The sequence below is a fragment of the Eublepharis macularius genome, chromosome 16, assembly GCF_028583425.1.
Source record: "Eublepharis macularius isolate TG4126 chromosome 16, MPM_Emac_v1.0, whole genome shotgun sequence".
NCBI lineage: Eukaryota > Metazoa > Chordata > Lepidosauria > Squamata > Eublepharidae > Eublepharis > Eublepharis macularius.
Window position 1 is genome coordinate 48378477 of NC_072805.1, and position 26466 is coordinate 48404942.

Here is a 26466-nt window from a genome sequence, read left to right on the forward strand (position 1 = left end):
CTCTGTGTGACTTCCAAACCTCCTCATCCTTGGATCTTCTGAATGCCAACGGGCCTTGCTCTCCCACCTCGTGGGCTGGGAAAAGGGACGTCCTGTCGTGCTCCCTGCTGTGGCCTGGCCCTGGGAATGACCCTGACAACATCCCGTTTGTTTCCCTGTAGTTGCCCAGCTCCTCAGACTAAACTAGACTTTAGTCCAAGTCCTTAGGGGGAAGGTTGGGGTGGTCTGGAAGTGTGTGTGTGTGGGGGGGGAGGCTGACAGAAGACACCCCCCCCCCTTGGAGTGGTTGCGAGACCCTCTGGTTGTTTCAGTGAAGTGGCTTTTGCAGAGGCGAGTGTCACAGGCCCTCTGCTTTCTTGTCCCATGTACATAATTTTAGTTGATCCTTGTTTGGGGAAAGGGGCAGTGTATGAAGAAAATAAAATGTTGAAAACAAAGAGCATTTGCTTCTTCATATATGCAGCTAAGCTTGTTCCTAAAACGACCAAACAGAAGGCATCAGAGCTGGTTTAGGTCAACTGTTTATTTAAAAGCACCGACCCTGTCTTTTCCATGGCCCAACCCGTCATTATTCCGAAGCCCCATTCGGTGCCAGTCGCAGCTGGCAGTTGCTCTTGCTGCAGGCCTGTGCAATGCTGTGGCTTCTCTGCTAGTGGAAAGGGCTGCCTTTGCCCTGCTTCACCTTACATAGGACTGGAGGGGGGGGGGGAGTGAGTGTTACTGACTGCCATTTCCCCAATGCCTGCCTTCAACAGGCAAAAATACCAGTGGGCAAGAAGCCGTTCCCGTCTAGAGTCCCTTCCAACGGGTCCCAAAGTGCTGCTTTGGCAAAGCCCTTGATAGCCACTGCAGCTCCCAAGAGACGGTCGGGTTGGCTTACATAGCTGGGCCCATAAGAACTTTCCCCTCCACGTCACAATGACCGACCAACTCCACCACACAAGCCTTAGTGGCGCTGCAGGCTCAGAGGCCTGCTGAAGGGGGAGGCGAAGCGAAGCCCACCCCTCTGTTACTCATTCAGTTCAGCCCAGTGCGCGTTCACAAAAGTTCTGCTGTCCATCTTGTCAACGTAGAGGATTCCCTGCAGGTGGTCCATCTCGTGCTGGACGATGCGGGCAGCCCAGCCACTGGCCTCCCAGGTTGTCTCCTCGCCAGCTTCGTTCAGGCCTGGGGAGGGTGGGGGGAGAGCTTCCATGAACAATTGACATAGGACAGCAGGTATCTCATGGCATCACGATCACACAGGGAAGATAAGCAGAAATGGCTAATACCTTGCCTGATGCTGGCGGGAAAGATTGGCACAGGAGCAATGCCTAGCTAAGAAGGCTGGTCGCTGCCTGCTGCTTGCCGCTTTCCCCTGCCCTGCAATTCGCTCTAGCTCCGCGGTCGTGCCATGGTGCAACGTCCCTTGCCCGTAGTACCCATCTGTGCGCTCTTGGCAGCGGCGGTGGAGAGGAGGGGGCGTGATGGCGGCAGGCCCAACTAGGCCAAGTGGAGCCCCTCGTCGCCTCCCCAACCGCAGCCTGGCAGTGCCAAGCGTCCCTTCATCCCCCAGACGAAGCTGCCCACCTACCTGCCACCTGCACGGCTTGGTACCGGGGGACGTACGCCGAGAAGCCGGCGATGCTGCTGCAGCCCTCGGGGAAGGAGAGCAGCCGGGCGTCGAGCACGCGCAGGGCCGGGTTGACGAAGACGCGGAGCGGGAAGGGGCGCATCTGGCGGGCCCGGCGCAGGGCGGGCGGCGTCTCCGCGTACAGCCGCTCGGGGAACTCGGCCACGAAGACGCGCAGCGGCACCCCGAGCTGGGGCGCGCTCAGCCCCACGCAGCCCTCGCGCCGCATCAGGCGCACCAGCGCGCGGATCAGCGCCTGCACCTCCGCGCCGGCCACGCGGCTCGGCTCCACCGCGCCCGCCACCGCGCGCAGCACCGGATCCCCCGCCTGGCACACCCGCCCGTAGGGCGGCGCCGGCGGGCCCAGCACCTGGCGCCGCAGCCACTGCCAGGAGCTGCGCCGCTTCTCCGGCTGCGGCCCCCACGAGGCGGCGCGGCGGGCGCCGGCCCCCAGGCCGCCGGGCAGGGGCAGGCACCGGCCCCAGCGCAGGCCGCCGGCCGCCATGCGGGGAGCAGTCCGGGAGAGGCCGCGCACGGGCGCCGGAAGCCGCTGCCCGGGAAGGCAGCTCTCTGGCGGCGGGAGGCGGCGTTGCGGGAGCCCCAGCCGGCTGCCGGCCGGAGCCTCGGACGCCCCCCTCCCCCCCGAGGCGAGGCCTCAACGGCCCCCGAGCCCCCGTCTGCGTGAAGGCAGGGCCACGGCCGCGGGGGCAGTTGGCCAGCCTCGCCGGTTTACCACCTCCAGGCCGCCTGCAGACCTCATCTGGGCAGACGCCGATTGAACCCGGCTGGCACTGCGGAACGCTGCTCAGGCCGCCCTGGCATCGCCTCTCCTCCCAGGGGCGCGCTGCTGCTGGCGCTCTAAAAGGGCCTCCCCCCCCCACACACCCCTTTCCCCCTTCCTTCAGTCTGCCCCATGAGTCATGCTGCGCCCTGGCTTAGACTAGGCCATCACTTCCAAGGGGTGAATGGGGGCCAAGGGGGCGGGGGGGGGGGAGCTCTGGCGAAGGAAAGGGGAAACAAGAAATCTAACCCTGAACAGGGCATGAAAACAACATGAGCCCCACCTCCACCACACACCACACAGTCAGGCAATGGAGCAACAAACACAATGGTCACAAAGTTTATTCAGTCTCTGATCCACCTTTTTCTAACATGTTTTCCTAGATCCAGCTCTCTCCTCCCTCCTCACAAACGCAGAGCAAAGTTTATATACAACTTTATCCCTTTCAGTAATTTTCTTGCATGCCCAAAGGGAACCCAGAAGTGAGACTCAGAAGCCAAGTACCGGCCACACATAGCCACACACCTCAAAGCTCCTCTCTGCAGTCAGGTGCATTACAACAGCTCAAAAAGCAGCAAGAGTTCAGGGAGAACTATTCAGGGGCAGGGGGGACCCTGACCTCCTGGGCATCCCTAGAAGCTTGGCTGCCATCTTCTGTTTCTAAAACAGGAGTGGGGGAGCTGAGCACAGACTGCTGAACTGAGGCAGGGAGCACCAAGTCCAATGGAGATGCTGGGCTTTCTTGAGCCGCCTCTTTCTCCTCACCCAGGGGAAAGACGGCCTCTTTCTCAGGCAGGATAGGGGCCAAGAGCTCTTGGATTAAGTGCTCATCCACACAACCAAAGTTCCCGTATTTCTGCAACTGAGTAGGGGGAACGCCTAGAAGGAAAAGAGAGAAAATTCTAAGACGAGAAATCAAAATAATACAATTTAGGCCAAACTATCAAGACCCAAAGACAATTCCACAGAACTGCTCCCTATACCTAAACTGCAAAATGCAAAGTCCCTCCCACAAGGGCTTGCCAGTCAGGCTAATTAGGAACCCCACCCTGCCCAACAGGTGGCATCTAGTTGCTTCATAAGGTGACCAGAAGGCCCTTACTTCCAATATCCTGCACCCACAAACAAAAGCAGCCATACCGAGAGTCTGTGCAATTTGGGCTGGTGGAAAGAGCAGCTGCAGGCACCGGTTGAGGTAGGGCACCAAATCTTCCAAAAACATCATGCAGAACTGAACAAACAGTTCTTGCTCCCGGCTGCTGAAAGCCGCCTCCTCTGCCCGGTGGAAAGCCAGGATGATCTTTGCTGCCTGCACAGAGAGATTGGAAACCCCGTAGGTTGCGATGGCAAAGGAAGCTCCACTGGAAGATGAACTGGACAAAACTGACCCGTACACTCCAAACCCAGCTAATTGCTCCGAGACATGAACAGCAACTTGGGCTGCAATCCTAAGAACACTTTCCCAGTAGTATGCTCCAGGCTTACTTCTCAGTAGACCTACTTAGAATTGCTCCTGGAATGGCTGAAACCATCTTCTCTCTCCCTCCCCCCTCCCCGCCCAACTTCAGGCACACAACAACACAAGAGGGGAGAGGAATAAAGTGACACAAATGGCTTTTCCGTAGAAAGCCTGGGCAACTCCAAGGAACCCAGCCCACCAGCTGCCTCTTCACATTCCCTTCCAACTCATGATTCACCAGGGGAACAGATACTCGCCTGGCCAAGTGCATCCTCCAGGGCAGTTGCCACATCTTGGGCAAGAGCCACAGGGCAGCAGAGACGCAAATCGTTGAAGGCCATCAGGATGTTGTTGAGGAAGCAGGCAAGTGGTGCGAAGTCCAAAAGCACCATGGGGGGCTGGAGTGTGGCTGGCTGAGCAGACGGCACTGCTGCAGGGATTGTGCTGCCCAGGACGGCAGGTGCAGAGATCAGCGTGTAGGAGTCCATCTCCTCCTGGAACTTGCTCACAGCCTCCTGCACAACTTTCTGAAAGGTGTGCAGTGCCACTCGCTGGAAGATGGGTGCAAGCTGACCCCGGAAGTCTGCTCCCACACGACTGAAGGAAAGGCCAAAGTACATGCATTGGCCTAGAAGGGAGTCCAGGCGACCACCTACTCCACGCTGCAAGTCATGCTCTAGAATCTGCAGAAACTCAGCAACCTTCTGCAAAACCCACCCGTGGAAGATGGCGCTTTCATTGAGAACATCCTGGCCAGAGGAAGGCACGAGGGGCTCCTCGTCTGCAAAAATGGCCCGATACTGCGTGACGATATCAAAGAGGTGGACACGGCATGCCTCAATGGTCTTGGTGATGTGCACATATGCATCATCATCAGGGACAGCAGCAAGGATGGAGCGGAGCCAGACGTCCCGCGCCTGCAGGAAGGTAATGCGCAGCTCGGCCTCGGTGAACACATCCATGCAACGCAAGTAGCCAATGAGCCGCAAGCAGGCTGGCAGCTGGATGTTGGTGCGCAGCTGTTGGATCAGCTGGCTCAGCATAAGCTGTGTTGACTGGCACACCTCAGCCACGATGCTCTGGGGAGGGGAAAAGAGACTGAGTGAACCCCCAACTTTTTATGGCACAGCTATGTTTTCCCTCTCTGGAAAGTTGGGTGGGGTGGGAGATGGTTTGGTCAGCCTGGGATGAACTACTGAAATAAACTACTTTATTTTTACTCTGATCTCCAGAATCAGTAACGTAAAGAATTTCTTAGCAGCTAAAGCTTGATTATAACAGTCCCAAAGAACAGAAAATTTATCTTGCTAAGATCTAACTAAGGTCCTACGAGACCAGCATTTTTTACAACTTCCCAGGAATTGACAGGTGTACATAGTCTTCTAGAAACTAGCCAAAGGACCCCCCCCCCCACACACACACACACAATAGACCAAGATTTACCATCCTTTAGATATTGGTGGTGGAGAGCGCCATCGAGTCATAACTGACGTATGGATATCCCTGGAGGAGTTTTCATGGCAAGAAATTAATAGCAGTTGTTTGCCATTGCCAGCCTTTGCAACCCTTTGGAGGTCTCCCATCCAATTACTAACCAAGGCCGATGTTGCTTAGCTTTCAAGATCTGACAAGGTTAGTCTGCCTGGGCTATCTAGGTCAGGGTCTTCAGACATTTTATCTATCTAGACAGTTAAGCCAACTGACATTTTGGACCTCCCCAGCAGACACATTCTTGATTACAAAGAGCTACAGAAATGCTTATGCTGGCTACCCCAAGATGAAACTGAAAAGCGGCAGAACAGTTCCAGACTGGCAAATCGTAGATCGTGAGCCATGCCAGCGCTGCAGCTAAGAGCCCGGGGCCCAAGGAGACCTGCTCCAGCCTCGAAGCCCCCCACCCCCAGGCTTAACAGGCCAGGCCAGGCCAGGCGGCAGTGGATCGGCCTCGCCGGCGCCAGAGAGGCCAGGGCGCACCTGGATGACAGGGATGCTGGCATGCTTCTTCTCTAGGCGGCGGACGTAGGCCACCAGCGCCAGGGCCTCCTCGTGGTAGCCGTTGCGCACGCAGGTGTCCATCAGCTGCGGGATCTCCAGCACCTCCAGGATCTCGGTGTGGCGGTTCAGCGTCAGGCTGTTCATGCGACGGCTCTGGGCGATCTGCTCGGCCTCGCGGGAGAAGCTCCTGGGGGCAGAGGGAGAGCCGGGTCAGGGCCAGGCCCGGAGGGAGGGAGGCCCGCCCGCGCCCGCCCCCGCCCCCAGAGCCCCACCGGCAGCTCTCGGCGAAGGAGGGCAGGCGGCCCAGGAGGCGGTCCAGGCCCTGCTCGATGCCCGCGAAGCCGCGCCGGGTGCCGGCCGTGCACTCGGCCGAGCGGATGAAGGTCTTGTAGTGGGCGAAGGCCAAGGCCCGCGTCTGCGCGCCCAGCTGCGCCCGCTCCTCCGCCAGCCGCCCGGGCTCCCTCCGCAGCACCTCCAGGCCCAGCCCCGACAGCTCGGCCAAGTAGGCCGACAGCTCCGCGTCCCCCGCCGGCGGCGACGGCGCCCCCCGGAACAGCCACGCCAGCAGGCTGGCCTCCTCCAGGTCGCCCGGCGCCGCCATCGGGCCTCGACGTGGAGCAGGAAGTGGTCGCTATGGCAACCGCGGCGACGCTCCGCCGGACTTCCGCACAGAGAGCTTCCGGGCAAGAGCTGAAGGCGCGTCGTTTTCCCCTTCGTGCGTGCGGCGGAAGTGCCCGTGGAAATGCGTCCCCTCCGACTTCCGCTGGAACTGCTGGCCTCGGCTGCCTTCGGGCATCCGGACTGAGTTGCAGGTTTCGTTTCCGGCCGTTAGGCGGCTGCTTCCGGTTCGGTCCCGAGCGGCGTGTGCGGGCGAGGCGAGGCGAGGCCGGGCGATGCGGCCGCTGACGGAGGAGGAGACGCGGGCGCTCTTCGAGAAGCTGGCCCGATAGTAAGTGGGGCCGCCCGCGCCCCCCCCGCCCCGCTCCCCCACCCCCACCCCCACCCCGCTGACGGGCCTCTTCTTGCTTCCTGCCTCTAGCGTGGGCGAGAACCTGCAGCTGCTGGTGGACCGGCCCGACGGCGCCTACTGCTTCCGCCTGCACAAGGACCGCGTCTATTACCTCAGGTGAGGCCCGGGGCGGCCCTCGTGGGGCTGGAGAGCCCTCCCCGGTAATTCCCCGCGCCTTCCCCTGCGCAGCCGGCCCGGCTTCCCACCCGCCGCTCGCTCTGCACGCCGCTCCCTGACTCAGCGGGGTGAGGGCGGGGGTTCCTGGGTCTGGGGTTGCCAATATCCAGGCGGTGGCTGGCGATCTCCCGGAATTACAGCTGCCCTTCGGATTACTATACCCCACTGAGGGCCCTGCCTTCCCCAAAGCCCCTATTCCCCAGTCTCCATCCTGGACATCGCTAGGAATTTCCCAGCCCAGAGCTGGCAACACTCCCTGGGGCCCTTGATGTGCCCTGGTTTGGGACCGACCGCAGAGTATTTGAGTCTCTGATTTCTTCAGGTGGGTAGCAAGTTGATCTGCAGTAGAACAGCAGGATTTGAGCCCAGTGGTACCTTAGAGATCAACAAGATTTCCATGGTAGGGGGTTTTAAGAGTCAAAATTCACTTTGTCAGACACCATGTATTTGAAAGCTCATATTCAAGAAATCTTATTGGTCTCAGAGGTGCCACTGGAATCAGATCTTGGTATCTACTGGGCTCAAATCCTGCTGTTCGACGGCAGGCCAAGACAAGTACCCACCTAAAACAGTAGATACCAACAAGGTTTTCTGGGTATGAGCTTCCAAGATCAAAGCTCACATCTTCAGACACAAAAGACAGATACCAGCTTCCAAGGTATCTGAAGAAAGGAGTTTTGACTCTAAAGTTTGTACCCAGAAAATACTGTTGGCCCCTAAGGTGCCACTGGGCTGTTCTGTGATTTCTGTTGCTTAGCGAGAGGATCTTGAAGCTCGCCACAAATATTCCCCGGGAGAACCTGGTGGCACTGGGCACCTGCTTTGGCAAATTCACCAAAACACAGAAGTTCCGGCTCCACATCACTGCTCTGGATTATCTTGCTCCCTATGCCAAGGTAAAGAGATTGATTTGAGAGGGTTTGACCGGGGTAGGGGGGCATTGTTACTTTGTCCAGCATCTGCAGGTACTGATCCCTCAGAAGTTGAGGGACATGAGATATAAGAGCAAACAATAATGAATGGAAAGATCAAACACCGTTTTTTAATGCTCGTCTTATGGGTATTACTTTTTGACTGTCAAATTACAGCATGTATGGAAGACCTGTTGTAGTTAGAGGTTAAGTGGTTGGGATGCAAGGCAGCACTCTGCTCCCAACTGTTATTATGGGGATAATAATGACACTATGTTTACTGATCTGAATTGGGCACTCATCTTTCTAGAATAGCAATATAAAAACACACTGTTGTGGTTATAACCTTGTTTGTTTGGTGGGAAAATATTTACTGAGATCGTAGTAGTAATAACCACATTTCTATACTATTCTTCTAGACAGATTAGTGCTCCCCTCTGAGCAATGAACATAGTGTCATTATTATCCCCAGCTGGGGCTGAGAGGGGGTGGCTTACCCAAGGCCCCCTGCTTGCTCATGGCAGGAGTGGGATTCGAACCAGCAGAATGCTGATTTGCAACTGAACCATTGTGCTACAGCAGCTTCACTGTATGTAGCCGTGTCATTTTTTTATTTTTCTCTTTTACACAGTACAAAGTGTGGGTAAAGCCTGGTGCAGAACAGTCCTTCCTTTATGGAAACCACATACTGAAGTCTGGCTTGGGGCGTATTACGGAGAGCACAGCCCAGTACCAGGGAGTGGTGGTTTATTCCATGGCTGATGTCCCACTGGTGAGCGATGGCTGGTGGATGGACAAGTCTTTGCATTTGGGAGGATGAGGAGTGTCTCACTACCTGCCTTCCTTTGTTTGACTTTCTTAGGGCTTTGGAGTGGCAGCCAAGTCCACTCAGGAGTGTCGGAAGGTGGATCCCATGGCCATTGTTGTGTTTCATCAAGCAGACATTGGGGAGTACATACGACATGAGGAAACGCTGACTTAAATGAAGGGGCAGGAGGCTTTGAGGACTTTTTGCCTGGGATGGAAACCAGAGGAACTGACCCAAGTTGCCAACCAATATTTCCCCCTTTCCCTGCCTACCTTGGCTGTCGTGATTGTGCAGTGTCTGTGATGGGGGAAAATAGATTGCAGATAGACCTGTATGGTGTTAATGCACGAGATGGTACAATGAAAACTATGTCTGTCTAGGCAAGCGAGTTGCTGCCACTCTAACTTTTACACAGTAAAACTCTGTTTTATATTTTGTCTTATTCCTGTGGGGGTCAGGAAGCTGATTAAGATGCAGCTTTTGCCTTTCTGGAGAAGAGGCACCCGGAACATTCTTTTCATCCTAGTGCAGACATGTACTTACTGTGCCCTTAATCATAACCAGAAGGTCAGTGTGAAACATGCTATATTTGTAACATGGGTGCAACCAGAAGGACAGCCGACATGAGGCCTGTTGTGTGCTTACGGGGACTAAGCCTGCTTGTGGTCTTGGTGCTCCATGAACCTCTAGCAGAGGGGCTTGTTGACAGGCTGTGCAGTAAAGAGACGCTTGAGAAAGTACAGCTGAAGGACGCCGGAGACAACAATGGCAAGGCTCTGGGCTGCTGACCACCAATTCACATAGTTGTAGTTGGCCTGGACCAGGAAGTAGTCCGCCCCCTTCCTCATCCGAGCAAAGTTATAGAAGCGCCACATGTGGAAGACCTGGCCAGTCACCTTCCGGGTGCTTGCCTGCAACAGAGCAGGAGCGTGTCAGTTTCGGCTCCCAGGCCGCCTCAGTTGCATTTTCACATGGGCCAAGCTTAGGTTATGAGCAGCACACTGCACAGCTAGGGACACCCCCCACCCCCACCCCCGTGATCACCCCCTTTCAGTACAGGCAGCTAGGGAGAGGCGTGTGTGTTCTTTTTCTCATCTCCCCCCCCCCCCCCCCGACCCCAATTAGAAGGATCAAAATCAGCTGGGCTCCGATGCATTTTTTTTCTCCTGCGACTAAGGCATTTTTCCACACAGTTTGCTTTTGAGTAGCTGCTGCTGGCAGGCATTATTGCTGTCTGGGGGCTTAGGATAGTTACCTCAATTGCCTCCAGTGTGTCGTTGAATTTTTTCCTCTGATGTTCAGGGGTTTGTAAGTCAAAGCCCTCGTAGAAGACGCCAAAGTTGAGATAAACTTGTACGGAGCCAAAGTGATTGTACCTATTGCTCAGGCACAGCTGGTAAAAACCTGCACGAGACAAGAGAGCCAGAATCATGCCCTGTGCTTTGAGGGTGCCGATTCGCCCTGCGGCTTATCTCCTTGGAGCCCCCGTGTTGCCGCCTCCTGGTATTTAGGTGTCGGGTGAGGCCCATGCTTTCTGAGGGTCCCCCAGTCCTTTAGCCTATGCCCCTCGCCACCTTTTCCTCCTGTCGTTCAACCAAGGAAGCGCTGAATTCGGAGAGGAGGACAAGATGGCTGTGAAGGGCTCGGTGCACACAGGAGGGGTTCTCAAGCTTTCTTGGGGGAAGGAGGGCTGCTGGGCTTCCTGCAGAGAGAAACCAAAGTTCTGCAGCACCTTCTCGGCAATTGCAACTTCTTTAGAAACGTCTAGAGTTTTGAGGGTTGGCAGCTCACGTTTCCCAGCCCGCTAGCCCATGAGGGAGGGGGGAGGGTGAGTGGAGCCTGGGGCAAAGGCACACCTGTCTCCTTGGTGGGGAAGTTGATCTGCCCTCGGACATCCTGGGAGCTGCCAAGGTGAAGGCTGTTGGGATCATTTGCAGTAGCCAGGATGTGTCGGTCCTGGCCCATCCCCGAGGTCCACTGCACCTGCAATCGAGAGGCAGAGCACGTGGGCCGTGGGAGGGAGACTTCCTTCCTGGCAGTGCTGCTGCGGCGGCGGCGGACCTGCCAGCTGCTTGTTTCACACCTTCCTCCTGGAGCAACTCCAGGCTCCTGTTCCTTGGGGAACCATTTGTTTCCAACCTCTGCAGCTGCCTGGCCAGGTCATGCTCCAAGGCAGCCAGTCTTCTGCTTGCTGGTTTGGTGGTAGCAACAGCACCCTTAGGCAGTGGCTGCCTTGCATGATGGGCGCTTGAGGGGAAGAGATGCGGCTGCTTGGTTTTGAGAGCCAGACACGGGTGGGAGGCACTGGACAGATGGCCGCACAGGGCAAAAGGGGAGAGCTTGTTGGGTGGGAGGGGGTAGCAGAAATCCCTGCAGCCAGAGCCGTGGAGGATGCCGCCTGTGGCTGATGCAGCAGCCTCACCTTTCTGGCTCTTTACACTTGCTCCCAAAAAAGGCTACTCCCTTCCAGCACAGGGTGAGGTGTAAGCTGGCAGACAGGGTGGCAGCCTCCAGCCTCCACCCATCAGTGGCTCCAAAGCAGGATCCTGGCCTCACCCCCTTCTTTGTCCATCTTTATAATGAGCTGGTGACACTCTGCAGCCAGAGCTGAAAAAATAATCTCCCCCTCCCACCCATGCCGGTGCATGTATGTTTTGTGTGTCTGACAAGGGTTCACCATGAGCATCTGAATAGGGGCCAACCCTGCCTTGAGCCAACATCGTGCCAGCAGGGGCCTGGCAGTCAGTTGAAGAGAAGGGTACTGTGAGGCTCCGGTCTTGTACCTAGTACCAAAAAGATCACTGCTACATTTGATTTTCAATATAGCCACGTAGCGAAGAATATGAAACTCAGAAATGTGCATCTTCATATATAATTCCAGTAAAACAGCAATTTGCCTTCTTTGTCCATCATTTAAATTTGGCAATGTGGTTCGTGTTTATTAGTAAAGGTCAATAATGAGAGCACAGTTAAAAATGGAAGGTGACATCGAGTCCAGGGCAAACACATACTGAAACTGTGACTTCCCAATACCAGATCGCCCCCGCCACACACACCCCCCCTTCACCTGCTGTTTTCCCAAAGCACCAGCTGACCTTAGGCACATAAATGGTGTACCCCATAGTTCAGTGTTAGGTTCCTTAATGGGAATTACTCATTTCTAACCCACCCTCTAAAGTTAGATTACCATGTCCGTTCCTGAGGCAGAATTCTTGTTTGATTTAGATGCCAAGACCTCAGAGGCTCAGTGGGACTAGGCGGCCTTGGCCGCAGCTGCTGCCCGCCTTCTCCCCATGCACCCACCTCATAGCTGAAGTAGAAGTAGCCGCTCTGGTGTGCAAATTGCCAGAAACACTCAATGCCGCCTGCGGGGATAACAATAGCAAAGTCATAGCGATCTGCTCCACGGAAGAGAGGTTGGTCACCAGAACTGCTCAGTGGCTCAGATTTGCGGGCACTGGCAAATTCTAGCTCACTCAGTAACCCCACAATTGCAACTACAGGGAGCAGTGGAAGCATGCTGGCTCCTAGAAGCCACTTGGGAGCAGATCTGGAGCAGAGCGGCACAGGAGCAGCAGCCACCCAGCATGCTACAACGGGATCAATCATTAACTTGCCTGCTCACACCCAGTATTTGTTTTGCTTGCTGCTGGAGAGGAGGAGGAGGACAGGACACCTTAAGGAGACTGTACAGACCACGGAATGGGGTTCAATGGCATGAAGGATGTGTCATAAGCCAAGCAGTGCAGGTAACCTGTGTCATCCCCCCCCCCCAGCCACACACACACATTCTCACACAACCTTGTGAACATCTCAGGCAGCAATATTAAGCACGTTTTACCACATCCAGCTCTAGGCAGGAAACTGGAGACACATCATTTTGGGTTGTGCCCCTCTGGCAAAAATGACCAGCGCAGAAATTCTGTTTACAGCATGAGGGCTTAAGACCCATTTCAAAACAGGCGATTCCCCCCCCCGCCCCCGCCGAACGTGTACTGCTGCATTCCCTTGCAATGGTGCCTTATCCCACGCCCTGCAGCTTCACTTCCTCCCTCGCCCTTCAGAAGGCCAGACTGCTGATTGCTTGCAGCTGTTGCTGAAGGACAGGGCCGAACGCCAGGAGGGCAATTTCTCAGCAGCCTGGTCAGGTGGGGTGCGAGCAGGTGTGCGAGGCCACACAAGGCTTTGCAGCAGGGCTAGAAGGCTGCCCACCTCCATCCCACCCACCCCAATTCTGTAAGCGTCACGTCCTTCACGTTGGATCCTTCTGCCAGTGGGGAGAAAGGAACTAAGGCAAAAAGCTTTCCCCTGCACCAATACAGGGCGTCACATCTGCACGTGGAGTGAGGGTTAGGAGTGCTCCAAGACATCGTTCAGGGCACGAGTTGCACAATTCCGGTCTTCCAGGATTCCGCATAACAAGCTGCAGCAAAACACATCTGGACTGTCAACAATACTGTGGGGCGGGGGGGGGGGGGGGAGACACCAACAGATAGTTTTGGCCATCATCCACACTGAATATTTGATCGAGATGCACACAGGGCCCCTCCACATCAAAGACCACTCCACCAAGGAGGCAAATATCCCTTTAAGTACCGCATGACATCGGCCCTGGCCTCTCCCACAACAGCCACTTGGCTCCCGTGCCCTGCCGCAGAGGCCGCAGACTTCCCTCTGGTGCTGGAGGCAGGGTGCTGCATGAATGGGCGCCTCGTGTAATCCTCGGGGATCTGAGTGGCTGCTCATCTCTCTCTTGGAAGAAGGGACAAGAATTCTAAGACGACATCAGAAAAATTTATTTTCCAAATTCAAACTCCAACTGCCAGTTCTACCATCCTTAATATGAGAAAATTCTTTGTCAGTTTTAAAGATTTTAACAAGAAGAACACGAGAGGCACAACTTTACTCCAGCCACAACTCTGGGCCCCGGCTGAAGTTCACTGAAAAAGTAAAACTGAACAGTTATGACAGGAACAATCTGCCATTCAACCAGAAATTGAGAACCACTAATGCCACTAACTGCGGTGCGTGGAGGGCAAGGAAGGTGGTCAGGGTCCTGCCCCCTGAGCCTGTTGGGTGGTGTTTCCATGTCCAGAGGCCCAATCTCCGCTCCTTGCAATGCTGTACAGCTCCCACCTCCTCAGCCCAAGGGTGCAGGCCTAGCAGAGGAAGCAGCTCTGACACGCCCCTTGTCCACATGGCCTAAAGCGCATGTGTTAAGCTCAACGGCCCTCCCAGAGTTCAGTTCAGACCCAGCTTCTTCATGGTGCGCCAGCGGTCTTTGATCATCACCGGAGTACGTTTCTTAAAGTGGTAAGCTTTGAAAATGGCTTTCCAATTCCCTTCTCCAAACTTCTTAACACCAGCCCGGATCCACTCTGTTTCTTCTGTAGTCCACCTAACCTTCTACAAAAAAAGGACAGTGACCATCAGAGAAGTTCTCCTAAGACTGGAGCCCTCCTCCGTTGTCTTACTCTGTTCACAAAGCTACAGTTGCCTGGACTGGAGTGCCGCTTGGGCACCATTTACACAAGAGTTCTGGCGAGAAGTGACATAGCACAGAGGAAACGCTTGAACACCTCCTGGGAATCACTGAATCTGCCTTAAGGAAACCACACACACACACATCCCTCCATGTTGGGCTACCTTACAGGGTTATTACGATCCAAAGCCCTCAGTCCCTTACATGTACTCTGGAGGGATTATCATTAGGGCCAAGAATTATTCCCCAGGCTTCTCAGAAGCTGCTGTTTTGGTCTAACAGCCGCAGACGATGGGAATGGCGGGGGGCGGGGGGTGCGCAGGCAGGAGAAAAGAACTGCTGGCCCTTTGGAGAGGCATTTACCAAGCAAGGCCTCTTGGTCACCAGTTTTGTTTGCATTCATGGTCACCCCAATTACCTGCTTTTTTGTCCCAGAAGTGATGGATGTGTTGGTGCTCTCTCCTCCGGAAGATGCTGGAAGACAAAGCCAATTAGCAACTCGGGGGTAGTAACTTTTTCCTCTGCAGACACCAGAAAGACTAACCCCACTGCAGGGACTTCCTGGTAGCACAGAGATGCAGAGATGCTCTATACTGTACTTGAACCCCTTATAAGCCTGCCTTTCTCCCTAACTATTTGGTGCCTTCACACATAAGCAACCGAAAACAGTCACCTGTCTCTGAGCAGTGGGGAGAATTTCTCTTCGGCACCCAATCTGTGGAAGAGAGGTAGGTAAATCACACCCACACACAAGCATGCACACTGCTCTGTCAAGGCAGAAAAGGATGGACTCAGCCCCGGCAAGACCCTGCTTGGCAATCCCCATTCATCTCACTCTTGCTGTTAGGCAGCGAGTGATGGAGCACAGCTGGGCACATAAGCTCAGATGGGTTCTGGCCTGGCATTCCTTGACCTCGTCAATTGTGTCCTTTCGCTGCCGGACACTGTCCCAAGGATGCCGTTCTTGTGGGGTCCGGAGACCTCCTGTAAGCATGCGCGCAGCACGAAGGGACAGCAGGTCTGCAGCCCAAGCAGCAGCCCCACTCACCGCAGTCGAAGAGCTCGTCTTCCCCGCTCCACGTGTCCATTTCTTCTCGCCAAGAATTCACTCTCTGTTTGGACAGCCTGAATTCAACAGAAGGATGGAAACTGCCTTGTAGCACAGCAGCACCTCTATGAATTGCCAGGGACCAGCAGGTCTGCTTATTTTGCAGACCCCCTGCCCTTTCTACCAGTGGGAGGGGGTACCGCTGCTCTGAGCCCCTGAGGCTCAGACGCAGCACAAGTTTCCTAAGGGGTGATGATGGAAGGGAGAGCACCACCTGTGGGTGCCAGATCTGCACCGCAGTCACAAGCACGTGAAACAAACGCCCAAGGACTTCCTTGTGCACACCTGGCATCAGAGGAACTGCCAAGGGTTACACCAGAAGAGCTCCAGGGGGCATTTCCTCTGACAGCACACTTCTGGCCAGCATCCACTGCTCAGAGTCCATTTGCAACCCCACTTTCTGACCTACTAAGACCTTCCCGAAGGGCATTTCCTCGTCCCTCACCACCCACAGCCTGGCTACCTGGCAGATGCCAGCCCACCAGGATTAGCTGCGCACAGCATTTGTTCTCAAGTGCTCAACGCAAGTACCACAAGGATTCCCTTAACAGCGTTTGTGACCCATTTTACAGAAGCAGATCCTACAGATCACCAAACAGATTCCTAACAAAAGGTGAGACTGGAAACCAGGAACTTCTAGCTCATAGCTCATGTTACTAACCGCAACATTCCAGTTTCCCACTGTCACAAACCCAGAACCCACCCCACACCTTGGGAATCTGGGAGTGCGTGGCAGGGTGGGCGCTTCAGGCTCCGCAGGCTGGGCAGCCAGGGTACTCGGAGGTTCCTTGGGTGCTGCTGGGCTGGCGCAGGAGTCACAGGGGCACGCTGTCTCACACCCCTGGACCAGCTTGCTGATCGTCACCAAACACTGAGTCTTCTGGGTCAAGGAAGGAGGCCCAGAGGCAGCCTTCTCCTCCTCTTCCCTCCGGCGCTTCACTCGTGGGGACACAGAAGGCCGCTTCGAGGAAGGCCAGTCAGTCTCATCCAGTTTGGAAAAATCAGCATCAGCCTCCGGGGAGTCCGAAAGGGCCTTGAAAGCTTCCCTCAGAGTTGAAAGCTCGTAGAAGGCTGGCCTCCTGGGCGGGTACCTGAAAAAACAGAGCCTCAGCAGGTTGGGTCATACGCTCTGCTTCTCCCCCCACTAGCGAGCTAGGCTGGTCTTCCGGTCAGCTCCGCGCAAGAAGCCACCTCGGGGTTGACGCCTTCTCCTCTGTAAGTGTAAGAGCAATTTCATGGACTAGATCAACTTCTTATGCGAGAGGAGGCAGTTTTCGACCTACACAGAGCTCTTTTTCTGGCAGAATGGAAAGGAAGACTAGTTCTCTGCAAGCTAGAACATTCTGTCGCTTCAAGGGCTTAGTCTCAAACATCTTCTGGACCTTCTCAGTGATCGAAGCAGAGTGTGTCCCAGTCCTATTCCCTTCCATTTGCTCCGGCTCCCAAGAAACGAGAAGACCTGCAAGATGCCCAGGAATCCCATCCTCCTTCCTCGCTCGATAGGCACAGCTCAGCTCCCGAAGGCTACACTCAAGGACCTTTAGCAAGGGGGGACTGGTCTAAACCAAGACTGTCTAAAACGTTGGCCCAAATAATCAAGAGTAAAGGGGCTGGTTTTCACACTGCTTGATCAATGCATTTGCTGGAGAAGCAGGCAGGCAAACTGGTTCGGACAATTAAAACATCTTGGTTTGTAACGACACACAGCCTGTTTAGCAAACTGAAGGAAAAAGTGCATCCCCGTCATACTCATTGCCTGGCAAGAAAGCTTTACAGGGTAGAAACGGCAAGGCGTGTTTTGTAGCCACCCTGCACTGTTGCTTATTTTTCAAATTTATATCCTACTTTCTTGTCTTGAAGCACCTTACATTTAACTGACATGCAATCAGAAAAATGTGACCGCGTTTATTTACTTTTCATTTATACTTTGCCTTTCTCCCCGAGGCTCAAGGCAGATCTAGAACCGACCGGAAGCAACCAAACATTCCCTGCAGTAACTCAAAGCTCATGAACTCAAAGCACCCACAAAACTAACGGGGCAGCACAGCACAGAACGCAGGCCTCCCTCTACCTCAGAGCGTGCCTGGAAGGGGAAGACGCAAGACGCTCCCCCCCCCCATCAGTGTGGAAAGAGGAGCCCTGGCGTCTCTGCAGCGTTACTGTTCTGTCTGTATCTCTATGCGGATCCCCCTGCGTTTTGGCACAGAGTGTGAGGTAACCAAAGAGGCGGCACTAAACTAACAAATTAACATATAACTGTGAAAGCAACACAACTCAATACAAGGCCAGTGTGTAATTTAATCAAACAAAAGTGAAAAGGCAATTAGCTAAAAAGAGTAACAATGGCTCAACGTATTAGTATCATTCCATTGCCTATTCAAATAGACAATTTTCAAATATACAGATATTATTGTATATAATTCTCTGTATTATACAGAACCAGACCCGTTTTGAACAGCCGTATAGTGATTTGTATTGCAGCCTCTTTGGGTACCCTTCCTTTGAAGGTGTTCCCCCTCCCTTTTTGGCATGGAGCATCACCAACATTCTGTCCTCCACTTCATTAAGACACCCAGGTGCAGTGGTTTCTGCCTGGGCTAATGCCTGGCTACGGAGGTGAAAAGGGCACCTTTTGCCCCCCTGTGTTGCCAGGAAGTTTTGACAAATGTGTGACTCCCGTGGTAAGAGTACAGCAGAGGCTCTCTACCAGTGGCCAGAATTGAGTTTCTAGAAGCCAGTATTTGCAGACAACTGGTCAATGGAGTTTTAATGCAAGGTAACATATTCTGTTTAAGCCAACTTGATTTAATTTTTCATCCTGGCTGCTGAAGACGAAGCTCATCTGCGGCCCCTGCTTCTCCCCATGCCAGGAGGTCTTCGAGTGCACTGAAAAACCTCTCCTGCTCTCCCAGGACAGACTGACTGACAGGGCGTCTGTTGAGTATTCTAGATCAGGTAGGCTTCTGAAAGATTTTGCAACGGCAACCTGTCCTGGTGCTCTGGGAGTTCTAAAGGCGCCTGAGCCAGCCAGCCAACGCATCACTTAGCATTCTCAATTTCGTAGGGCTGGCATGCTCTCAGCCTCTCGCACACACAGATACAACCCTCTTCCCCGCTCTCGGCTCTGCTGCATCAGTTGCAAAGGGGAGTGCTAATGTAGAGAGCCAGAAAGTCTACAATGATACCTCTGTCTTTCAACACCTTCTGAAAGTGGCGGCACTATGAGGGGAGAAAGAGTCAGCACCCGAGAATGGGAGTCTTGCATCCGGGACCACCGGACTGTTGCCCCAAGTTACTCACCTGCCTGAGTCCTTGGGAGCCCCCTGGGCAGGGCAGGTCTCCTCCTTGCTGGAAACTTCAGGGGGCTCTGCTGTCTTGCTTGGAGCCATCGCTTGCTCGCTGGCTGGTTTTGAGACAGGAGCCTGTCCTGCAGCTCTCTTGCTGGCTCTTGGCGCAGGCTCCGGTCTGTCCTCCTCGGTTTCTCCGGCCTCACCCTCGGATTTGTGCTCACTCACAGCCTCACTGGATCTTCCCACAGATTTGTTTTTCCTTGTTTCCTCCAACCCAGCCACTTCCTCCATGTACTCGGAGGGCACCATCTCCTCACTCTCTGTTCCCAAAGGGCTGAGTGCCTGCGGATCAGCTGAGTTCGTTCTTGCCATCTTAAACAGAGAGCAGACAGACAGACAGACTCACAGGAAAAGCTAGCTGGTTCCGATTGTCTAATTATGTGTGCATGCCCTATGGTCCACTTGAAAGCATAGCCTGAACACGCAACGGTCTTCCCGAGATGGCCCCACATTGAGCCCAAGAACCTGCACAGGAAACTGGAAGGATGGTGCTTCTACTACGGCCGCTGTGCTCCAACAAGCACGTGCATTCCTGGCAAGCTGTTGGGGCTGAGCCCAGCAAGCCCAGAGAGGTGCTTACCTTGAGGAGGAAGGGCTCAGAGTCATCCAGGTAGTCTTCCAAACACAGAAGAATTTCTTGCTGGAAGGCCTTAAAGGAGAAGTTCCAGATTTTGGAGTGAGAGAAGTTCTTCTCTTGGATGATGCTCTGCAGGGCCAATTGTGTCTTCTAGGTAAAGAAAACAGAGGGGCTTAGCACAACATGCGGTTGGGGGAAGAAACTTCACTGGATGGAGAATCTTGAACTAAGGGCACCAATGGGACCTCACGAGCAGCTCTGCACTCATTTCCCAAGGGTCTGGGAGTCACGCTGTTGGGGAGAGATGTGGGGCACAAACCCAGCCAGCACGTGCCTTCCGTAGACTTGTGATTCTCTCAACAACAGAAATGTAAAAATGCCAGATACTGAGAAGCCTTGGGGGGGGGAATCTGTATTTCCCTAGCAAAAGTGGAAATGGAAATGAAGCTTCTACTTTGAACTATGAATGACATCATATATATATATACATATATATATGAAACTTACATTTTTTTTACTGATTTAACAAAAAATTTATCAAGTATAACCAATTTAGCATATAACGCTGTACATCTAATTTATAAATAGCTTCATTTTCAAGTATACCCAATTTTTAAGAAAGAGCTGCAAATTCCTTATTGCTCCTCCTGGATCTAAATGCAGCCTTTGACACAGCAGACCATGCCATCCCGTTGAGGCATTTGGAGGACGTAGGAGGTATCTGGGGATGTGCCTTGGACTGGTTTAAATCATTTCTCATGGAAGGGCCTCAAAAGGGTTGCTGTCCAAGATCAGCTATCTCCAGAATGGGAGCTATCTTGCAGGATTTCACAGGGCACAAACTTATCTCCCATGTTATTCCACGATGTAAAGCCTTCAGGAGAACTCATCCACACCTATGGAGTGAGATGTCATCAACATGCAGATGACACCCAACTCTATATTTCACTATCCAAGTCCTCACAGGATGCAGTAGAAATCTTGGGTCACTGCCTGACAGCTGTGGTCAAATGGCTGAAAGTGAACAAATTGAAATTAAACCCAGACAAGATGGAAATGATGCTCGTTGGGAAGGCAGAGATGTTGAAGGACACTGTACTCCCCATTTTCGACAGAGTTCATCTGACCCTTGAAGACTCGGTTAAGAGCCATGGGGTTATAATGGATCCAGTGCTGCTACTAGAAAAGAAAGTTAAAGCAGATGCAAAAATATGCTTTCTACACCCTCAGTCCAGCCTGGAAGATGGCCTCCTACCTTGACATGGCCGATCTGGCCACCTGGGCCCATGCCATGGTATCACAGACGCTTGACTACTGTAATGCACTGCACATAGGTCTCCCCTCTAAGTTAACTCGGAGACTCCAGTTGGTGCAAAACGCTGCAGCTTGGCTGTTAACAGGAGCAAGAATATCATTCTCATCCTGCAGGCACTCCATTGGCTATTTATCAGTTACTGGGCTCAGTTCAAGGTATTGATTATCACATACAAAGCTCTTCATGGCCTTGGTCCGGCATGCCTACGGGACCGCCTCCCTCCCTATGTCCCTCCATGGCAGCTTTGCTGATCTGAACAAGGTCTCCTGCAGGTGCCACGCAGCACATGGGTGAAATCAATAGCTGCCCATACATGTACATTCTCTGTGGTGGCCCCTGCCCTATGGAACGGCCTGCCTGAGGAACCCAAGAGAGCCCCCCCTCTCCTGGCTTTCCGCAAACAATGCAAAACTGAATTATGCAAAAGTGCTTTTTACTCAAGATGGGAAGGCTGTGTTGTATGGAGGTGGTCTTAAAGAGATGCTTCACTAAGGAGTTGGCAATCACAGACTTCACCACTATGTTGCCTTACATACTATCTGTTGCTTTAACCATGACCTTATTGGGTAGTTCTATGTTATCTAATGTCAGTCCTAGAATTGCTTATAATCTGTTTCAGCATTTCTTCAACTCTGTATCAGATTTTTGCTAATGTTATACCTTTGTAAACTTGTATTTATTTATCCTATGGCATTGTTTATTGAAATGTTCTTGATATTGACTGTACTAATCTGGTAATCCACCTTGAGTCTCAGTGAGAAAGGCGGACTATAAATGACATAAATAAATAATAAACTGCTGCTCCCTGTGCTACCACAGCACACTGATCTTTAATTTTTGCCATCTGAGAAGTAGAAAAAACAAAAGTTAAAGGCAGGTAACACATTTTATAATAAAGAAGTGAATTACCTGGGCCCCAACAAGCAAAACTACCAGCACGTTTGACTATTATGCCTTTTTGCAACATTGAAAACACCGAACTCTCTAAAAACGTATTATCATTAAACACATTATAGGGTACAGTTGCCCAACTTTTCATTAAAACTAAAAAAAGATCTTGAAAAAGTTATATACGTCTACAACGCATGTCTTTTGTTAGTGTTCCCTCAAATTTCTCAATTTTTCCAATGGGAAAACTGAAAATTCTCAAGAATTTTTCATGGTATACATTTCAAATTGTTTTCCATTACTCCCCCAAATTTTCCATCAGAGGAACTGGGGAAAAGCCCTCCAAGAAATACCATGTTTTTTTCTGAGCCTTCACATCTCTGCTAAGCATGCAGGGAGCTGCCAGAGCACACACGACGTCTGGATTCGCAGGTGAAGGAAGGACGAACCAATTCCTTCCTTCGCCACGCTTCGCATCCCGCGCGCTGCCCCCCTGCCTTCTCCACACTTGCCGGAGTGCTCGGGTCCTTGGACATGGGCGTCTTCAGAAGTTCGCTGGCCTTTTCAAATTCTTGGTTCCTAATACAGGCAATTACAGCCTGCAGAAAGGCAGAGAAGAACAGCAACATTTGAATAATCCAGGCAAGGAACAGCGTCCTATGACTCCCCTCCACAGACCGGACTTTAAGTGAGGCCACACCTCCAGGAGCCGTGGGAAGTCCCAGCGTTCAACCCCTGGCATCCCTCAAGCCGCAGAGAGGTGGGAGGATGTTGGCCTGACCTCTCTCAGGCTCAAGGCCAGCTTTAGTTCATGACGTTACAGGCAGGTCTCCAAACTGGGACCGCTAGAAGCAAAAGCATGAGCAGCTTATGCTGTTAACAAGTTGCTACAGGCTACTCTGAAGTCACACTTCTGCAAGTCCTCATACATTTATCCTCTAGACTTAAATATACACATACACACACACACACACACACACATTAATCCCGGAGCTGGGAGTTACGACCTGGGTTTTCTAAGGTCTGAGGATTAGAGATTTCCACCCCTCCCAAGGAAAAGGTGGCTTTAAAAAATAATTTTTTGCAGGCTAGCAACTCTCGTGAACTGCTCTGTTAATGTGAGTTGCTCTCACCACTCTCTCAACATGCCACGAATCGCTTCGCACTGCCCATGGGCAAGCCAGCAGGCTCACGGGAATTCTTGGGGCCTTGTTAATTTTAGTAGTCTCATTTGTTGGCACAGAAAACAGGAAAGAGTTCAGACCTCAGCATCCGAAGTCTGATTTATAGTCACAATAAAATGTCTCCCTCCTCCTCATTTATAGACTTTTGATGTCAGTCCCTGTTGTTTTGTGCCCAAAACACTTTTCGGTTAATGTTAAAAAAACAGTCAAGGCCATCTAAAGAAAACAACATCTTCATTCTTACAGCTTCCTTTATTTTTCTTCTTAGTTTCTCAATGAGTGCTTCATCTAGCTCATGTTCCTGCTTCATTGTCTCCAGAAAATCAAGCGCGCTTCCAAACGGCATCTGCTCACCCTCTGAATCAGTACTCCAATCTACAATAAACAGGAAGAATTTCTAATGTAATTTCTCTCACGGTGTAATCTCTCTCTCTTTCTCTCTCTCTCTCTCTCTCTCTCACACACACACACACACACACACCCTCCCTAGCAAATGAAGCTGCTGTCCTGCAAGCATAAATCTGCATGGAAAACCTCTCAGGGTGAAGGGGAAAAGGCAAGTTGCAGGCTGGACAGCTCGGACACTCTTTGATCACCACATTAGAAAGCCACTGTTTCAACAGCGTACTTGTCACTTTAATAGGGAAGCAGCTAGTACTGCTCAGCCCTTCCACTTCCACTCCTCCTTTGTGTTTCTCCCATTTTCCTGGTCTTTCTCTTCTGATTGACCAGTTTCCTTTTTGGGCTACTGTAGGGTTAAGATGGGGGTAAGTGGGAAGTTTGGGCATTCGGCAGTTGAACTGTGGTTACCAATGTGAAAATAAACAATACAATTCGAAAGCAAACATTCAGTTGTTTTTCCTTATTCTTCTTGAGTCACAACTTACTAAGCAACCAACACAGACAGAGCACCTGCCCACCCGCCACCTAAGAGGGGCTGTACGCTCAAGCTGTATGCCTGCCAGCCCCAGAACAGCCCAGGGATGTCTGCCAAAGAAAAAGAGCATCTCGGGAGCACTCACTTTCTTCAAGGCGGGACAAAAGCTGGATAATCCGCAGATGAAGACGAATGCTTTCTTCCAAAGCCAAGGGCCGCACAAGCACAGCTGGAGGAACACAAGACAGGCAGTTAGTCAAGAAGCCACAAAGCCAAAGCCAACCAACTGCCCAGGTGGCTAAGCAAGGAAGCACACTTCCCTCTTGACTCTGCCCCTTGTGTATGACAACTGTCTTGTGCAAACATAGAGGCTGCCGCTCTACTTCAACAACTGCTCCAGCCCATGAAATGTGAAATCTACCCCATTGCTGGCATCCAGAAATCTGCCTCGCACTGTATCAAAAGCTAATCCTCACCAAACAAAGCACACACGAGACACGCCTGTGTGGGATAGTTTTAGGCTGGTAACTGTTGGTCTGCAGCGGAACAGTGAGATTTGAGTCTGGTAGCACTTTAAAGATCAACAAGATTTTCAGGGCAAATCTTGTTGGTCTTTAAGGTGCTGCATTATGGGAAAGGTGCAGTGGTGCGGCCTTAGAAAGCACCCTCAAAAGGATGCTACATCCTCTCCCATCAGTTTGCTGCAGAGTCATCCTGTACTGTTCTCCAATCCCAGAAGGGTTGAAGGGGAAGTGGTGCATGGGTGGCAAACCACCCCCCACCCCCCCAAGCATGGCTACATCACAATGGCCTGGAAGCATCCTCAGATGAAATGCATTTACCCTTTCTGGAGTGAAAGACAGGATAGGAATAAAACAAGGGTCACCTTTGCCCTTGTGGAACCTGCGCCTTTATCACTATACAATCCATGCTGATGCAACTCTGACGTTAAGAACTTTGCTTGTGCACATGCAAGTAGATAGGTAACATTTCCCAAGGTAACATTTCCCAACATTTCCAAGACAGAAAAAAAGTGTCAGGGGGGGGGGGGGAATAGTAAAATAGAAATTTGTGGGGAAATAAAAATATATGTAATACTTTCATTGATGTGCTTTCTGAGACAATTCCCCAGAAAATAGATCCAGAGGAGTTAGCCGTGTTAGTCTGTAGTTGCAAAATACTAAAGAGTCCAGGAGCACCTTTAAGACTAATCAACTTTACTATAGCGTAAGCTTTTAAGAACCACAGCTCTCTTCGTCACATGCATCATCAGCTTTTGAGAACCTCAGCTCTCTTGGTCAGATGCATCTGATGAAGAGAGCTGTGGGTCTCAAAAGCTTACGCTACAATAAAGTTGGTTAGTCCTAAAGGTGCTCCTGGACTCTGTGCTGTTTTCCAGGAAACGTCCTGTCGCTCTCCGCACCGCGATCTGATCTGGCGTTGTTTGGCGGACTCATTTTTCCTCTCCCACAGACATTCTTCCTCCACAGGCCCACGAGAGACCTTCGTGCATTCAGTCAACAGAACTAAAACCGCGGCCTGGCCCCCTCGCGCGGGCAGCGTAAATAAATGTCTCCAACGTTCCCCCCCCCCCAGCAGCCAGGAAACTGCTGAGGGAGCGGGGCGCGGGCCACGCTCAGGGCCCTGGGGCGGGAATCCGTTCGCCGGGGAAGGGGGGCCTTGGGGCAGGCAAGCCCCCCCCCCTCCAGCCCGGCCCTTCCCTTCAGACTCTGCCCGGGGCCGCCGTCGCCGGGCGCCCTTCCGGAGGCGCCAAGCCGGCCCAGGAGGGCTACCAAGGAACCAGCAGCTGCGGGAAACGAGCGGCGCAAGGCCGAGGGAAGCCCGGCCCTAACCCTAACCCGCAGCCCCGCCGCAGGGCCCCTCAGCCGGGGCGGGCGGGCGGGCGGGCTGCCCTCGGGGAACGCGGCCCTGCAGGCGCCCCGCGGCCCACCCACCGCTGAGGATGTCGCGCAGCTGCCGGAAGTCGCGGGCGCGGCCGGCGCGGAAGGCCTGCAGGGCCTGGTGGCAGTAGTGGCGCAGCACCCAGCCGTCCACCGCGCGCCCCAGCGCCCGCCCGCGCGCCTCCGCCGCCCGCGCCGCCATCGCCGGAAGTCCCGCCCCCGAAGCCGCGCCCCGATCCGGCGCCGCGCCCCCGATCCGCCCCCGCCCCCAGGACTCCATTTCCCAGGCTGCCCCGCGCCGGCGAAGTGGCGTGATCGGGGGGGGGGGTTCCTTCAGGCCCAAACAATAGAATGATAACGAGCGACGCGCCAGGGGACGCGCGCGAGACTCTGCAGCCTTTGGCTGAAGGACGTTTCTCTGCAAAAACAGCATCCCGCTCCTTTAAACTTCAGAAAAGGTCCCGCTGCCCGCGCTGCAATCCCACGCATGCCCACTCAGAACTGCCCCCCTCCGGGTTCTAGGCATTTATTCGTTTACGCGTTATTTATAGCCCACCTTTCTCGCTGAGACTCAAGGCTGATTGCACAGTGTGAGTCGGTGGAGTCGCAATCGCTTTCAAAGAGTTCCATAAAACAATGGGAGAGGGTACATAAAAGCAGGTTGGAAAAGACTGAAAACCAGCAGAAATGCTGACACAGCACAGTGGGGGTTACTCCCAGAGAAGCGCGCATTGGGTTGCAGTCTCCTTACTTAAAAAGTCGGTATTCATAAAAGTTACATAAAACACTGTAACTGCGGGATAATCAATACTTAGTATTAGCCGGGTTTTGCTACATTGGCGCGACCGGCTGAAATCCGCCCTCTTTTGCTGTCCTGCTGCTAACAGACTCAGATCCAGTAGCACCTTAAAGACCAACCAGATTTCCAGGGTAGGAGCTTTTGAGAGTCAGAGCTCTCTTCACCAGCTCGGAGGCATGGGGAAAGGAAGGGGTCCTTATAATCCCAGCAGAGGGTGGGAGGGGTCTTGTAAA

The 26466-nt window shown here is 53.1% G+C and overlaps 4 protein-coding genes across 7 annotated transcripts; 1 reads left to right on the plus strand and 3 right to left on the minus strand.

Moving 5' to 3' along the window:
* Positions 1–504: 504 nt before the first annotated feature.
* Positions 505–6491, minus strand: COG8 (component of oligomeric golgi complex 8). Of its 2 annotated transcripts, none has more exons than XM_055000221.1 (5): positions 6120–6491; positions 5827–6034; positions 4106–4931; positions 3534–3698; positions 505–1167 (listed from the first exon to the last, which is right to left on the minus strand). In XM_055000221.1, the coding sequence occupies exons 1-5, from the start codon at positions 6446–6448 to the stop codon at positions 1010–1012; spliced, it is 1686 nt and encodes a 561-aa protein (XP_054856196.1). In that variant the 5' UTR covers positions 6449–6491; the 3' UTR covers positions 505–1009. The 2 variants fall into 2 exon arrangements, with proteins under 2 accessions (XP_054856196.1, XP_054856195.1); XM_055000220.1 differs by lacking the exon at positions 505–1167 and adding an exon at positions 2707–3272 and having other exon boundaries at positions 3534–3702; positions 4110–4931; positions 6120–6490.
* Positions 6492–6665: 174 nt separating this feature from the next.
* Positions 6666–9184, plus strand: NIP7 (nucleolar pre-rRNA processing protein NIP7). The gene is made up of 5 exons (XM_055000880.1): positions 6666–6796; positions 6887–6973; positions 7791–7929; positions 8576–8716; positions 8807–9184. Exons 1-5 carry the CDS (start codon positions 6741–6743, stop codon positions 8924–8926), a joined length of 543 nt encoding a protein of 180 aa, XP_054856855.1. The 5' UTR covers positions 6666–6740; the 3' UTR covers positions 8927–9184.
* Positions 9185–9320: 136 nt separating this feature from the next.
* On the minus strand, positions 9321–12326 carry TMED6 (transmembrane p24 trafficking protein 6). Its single transcript, XM_055000879.1, has 4 exons — positions 12056–12326; positions 10609–10735; positions 10008–10156; positions 9321–9663 (listed from the first exon to the last, which is right to left on the minus strand). The coding sequence occupies exons 1-4, from the start codon at positions 12269–12271 to the stop codon at positions 9439–9441; spliced, it is 717 nt and encodes a 238-aa protein (XP_054856854.1). The 5' UTR covers positions 12272–12326; the 3' UTR covers positions 9321–9438.
* Positions 12327–13524: 1198 nt separating this feature from the next.
* Positions 13525–25636, minus strand: TERF2 (telomeric repeat binding factor 2). 3 transcript variants are annotated; one of them, XM_055000606.1, is made up of 11 exons: positions 25489–25636; positions 23679–23762; positions 22901–23031; positions 21985–22071; positions 19273–19419; positions 18643–19004; positions 16053–16433; positions 15283–15359; positions 14908–14949; positions 14653–14708; positions 13525–14158 (listed from the first exon to the last, which is right to left on the minus strand). In XM_055000606.1, exons 1-11 carry the CDS (start codon positions 25634–25636, stop codon positions 13994–13996), a joined length of 1680 nt encoding a protein of 559 aa, XP_054856581.1. In that variant the 3' UTR covers positions 13525–13993. The 3 variants fall into 3 exon arrangements, with proteins under 3 accessions (XP_054856581.1, XP_054856583.1, XP_054856582.1); XM_055000608.1 differs by lacking the exon at positions 16053–16433; XM_055000607.1 differs by lacking the exon at positions 14908–14949.
* Positions 25637–26466: the final 830 nt, after the last annotated feature.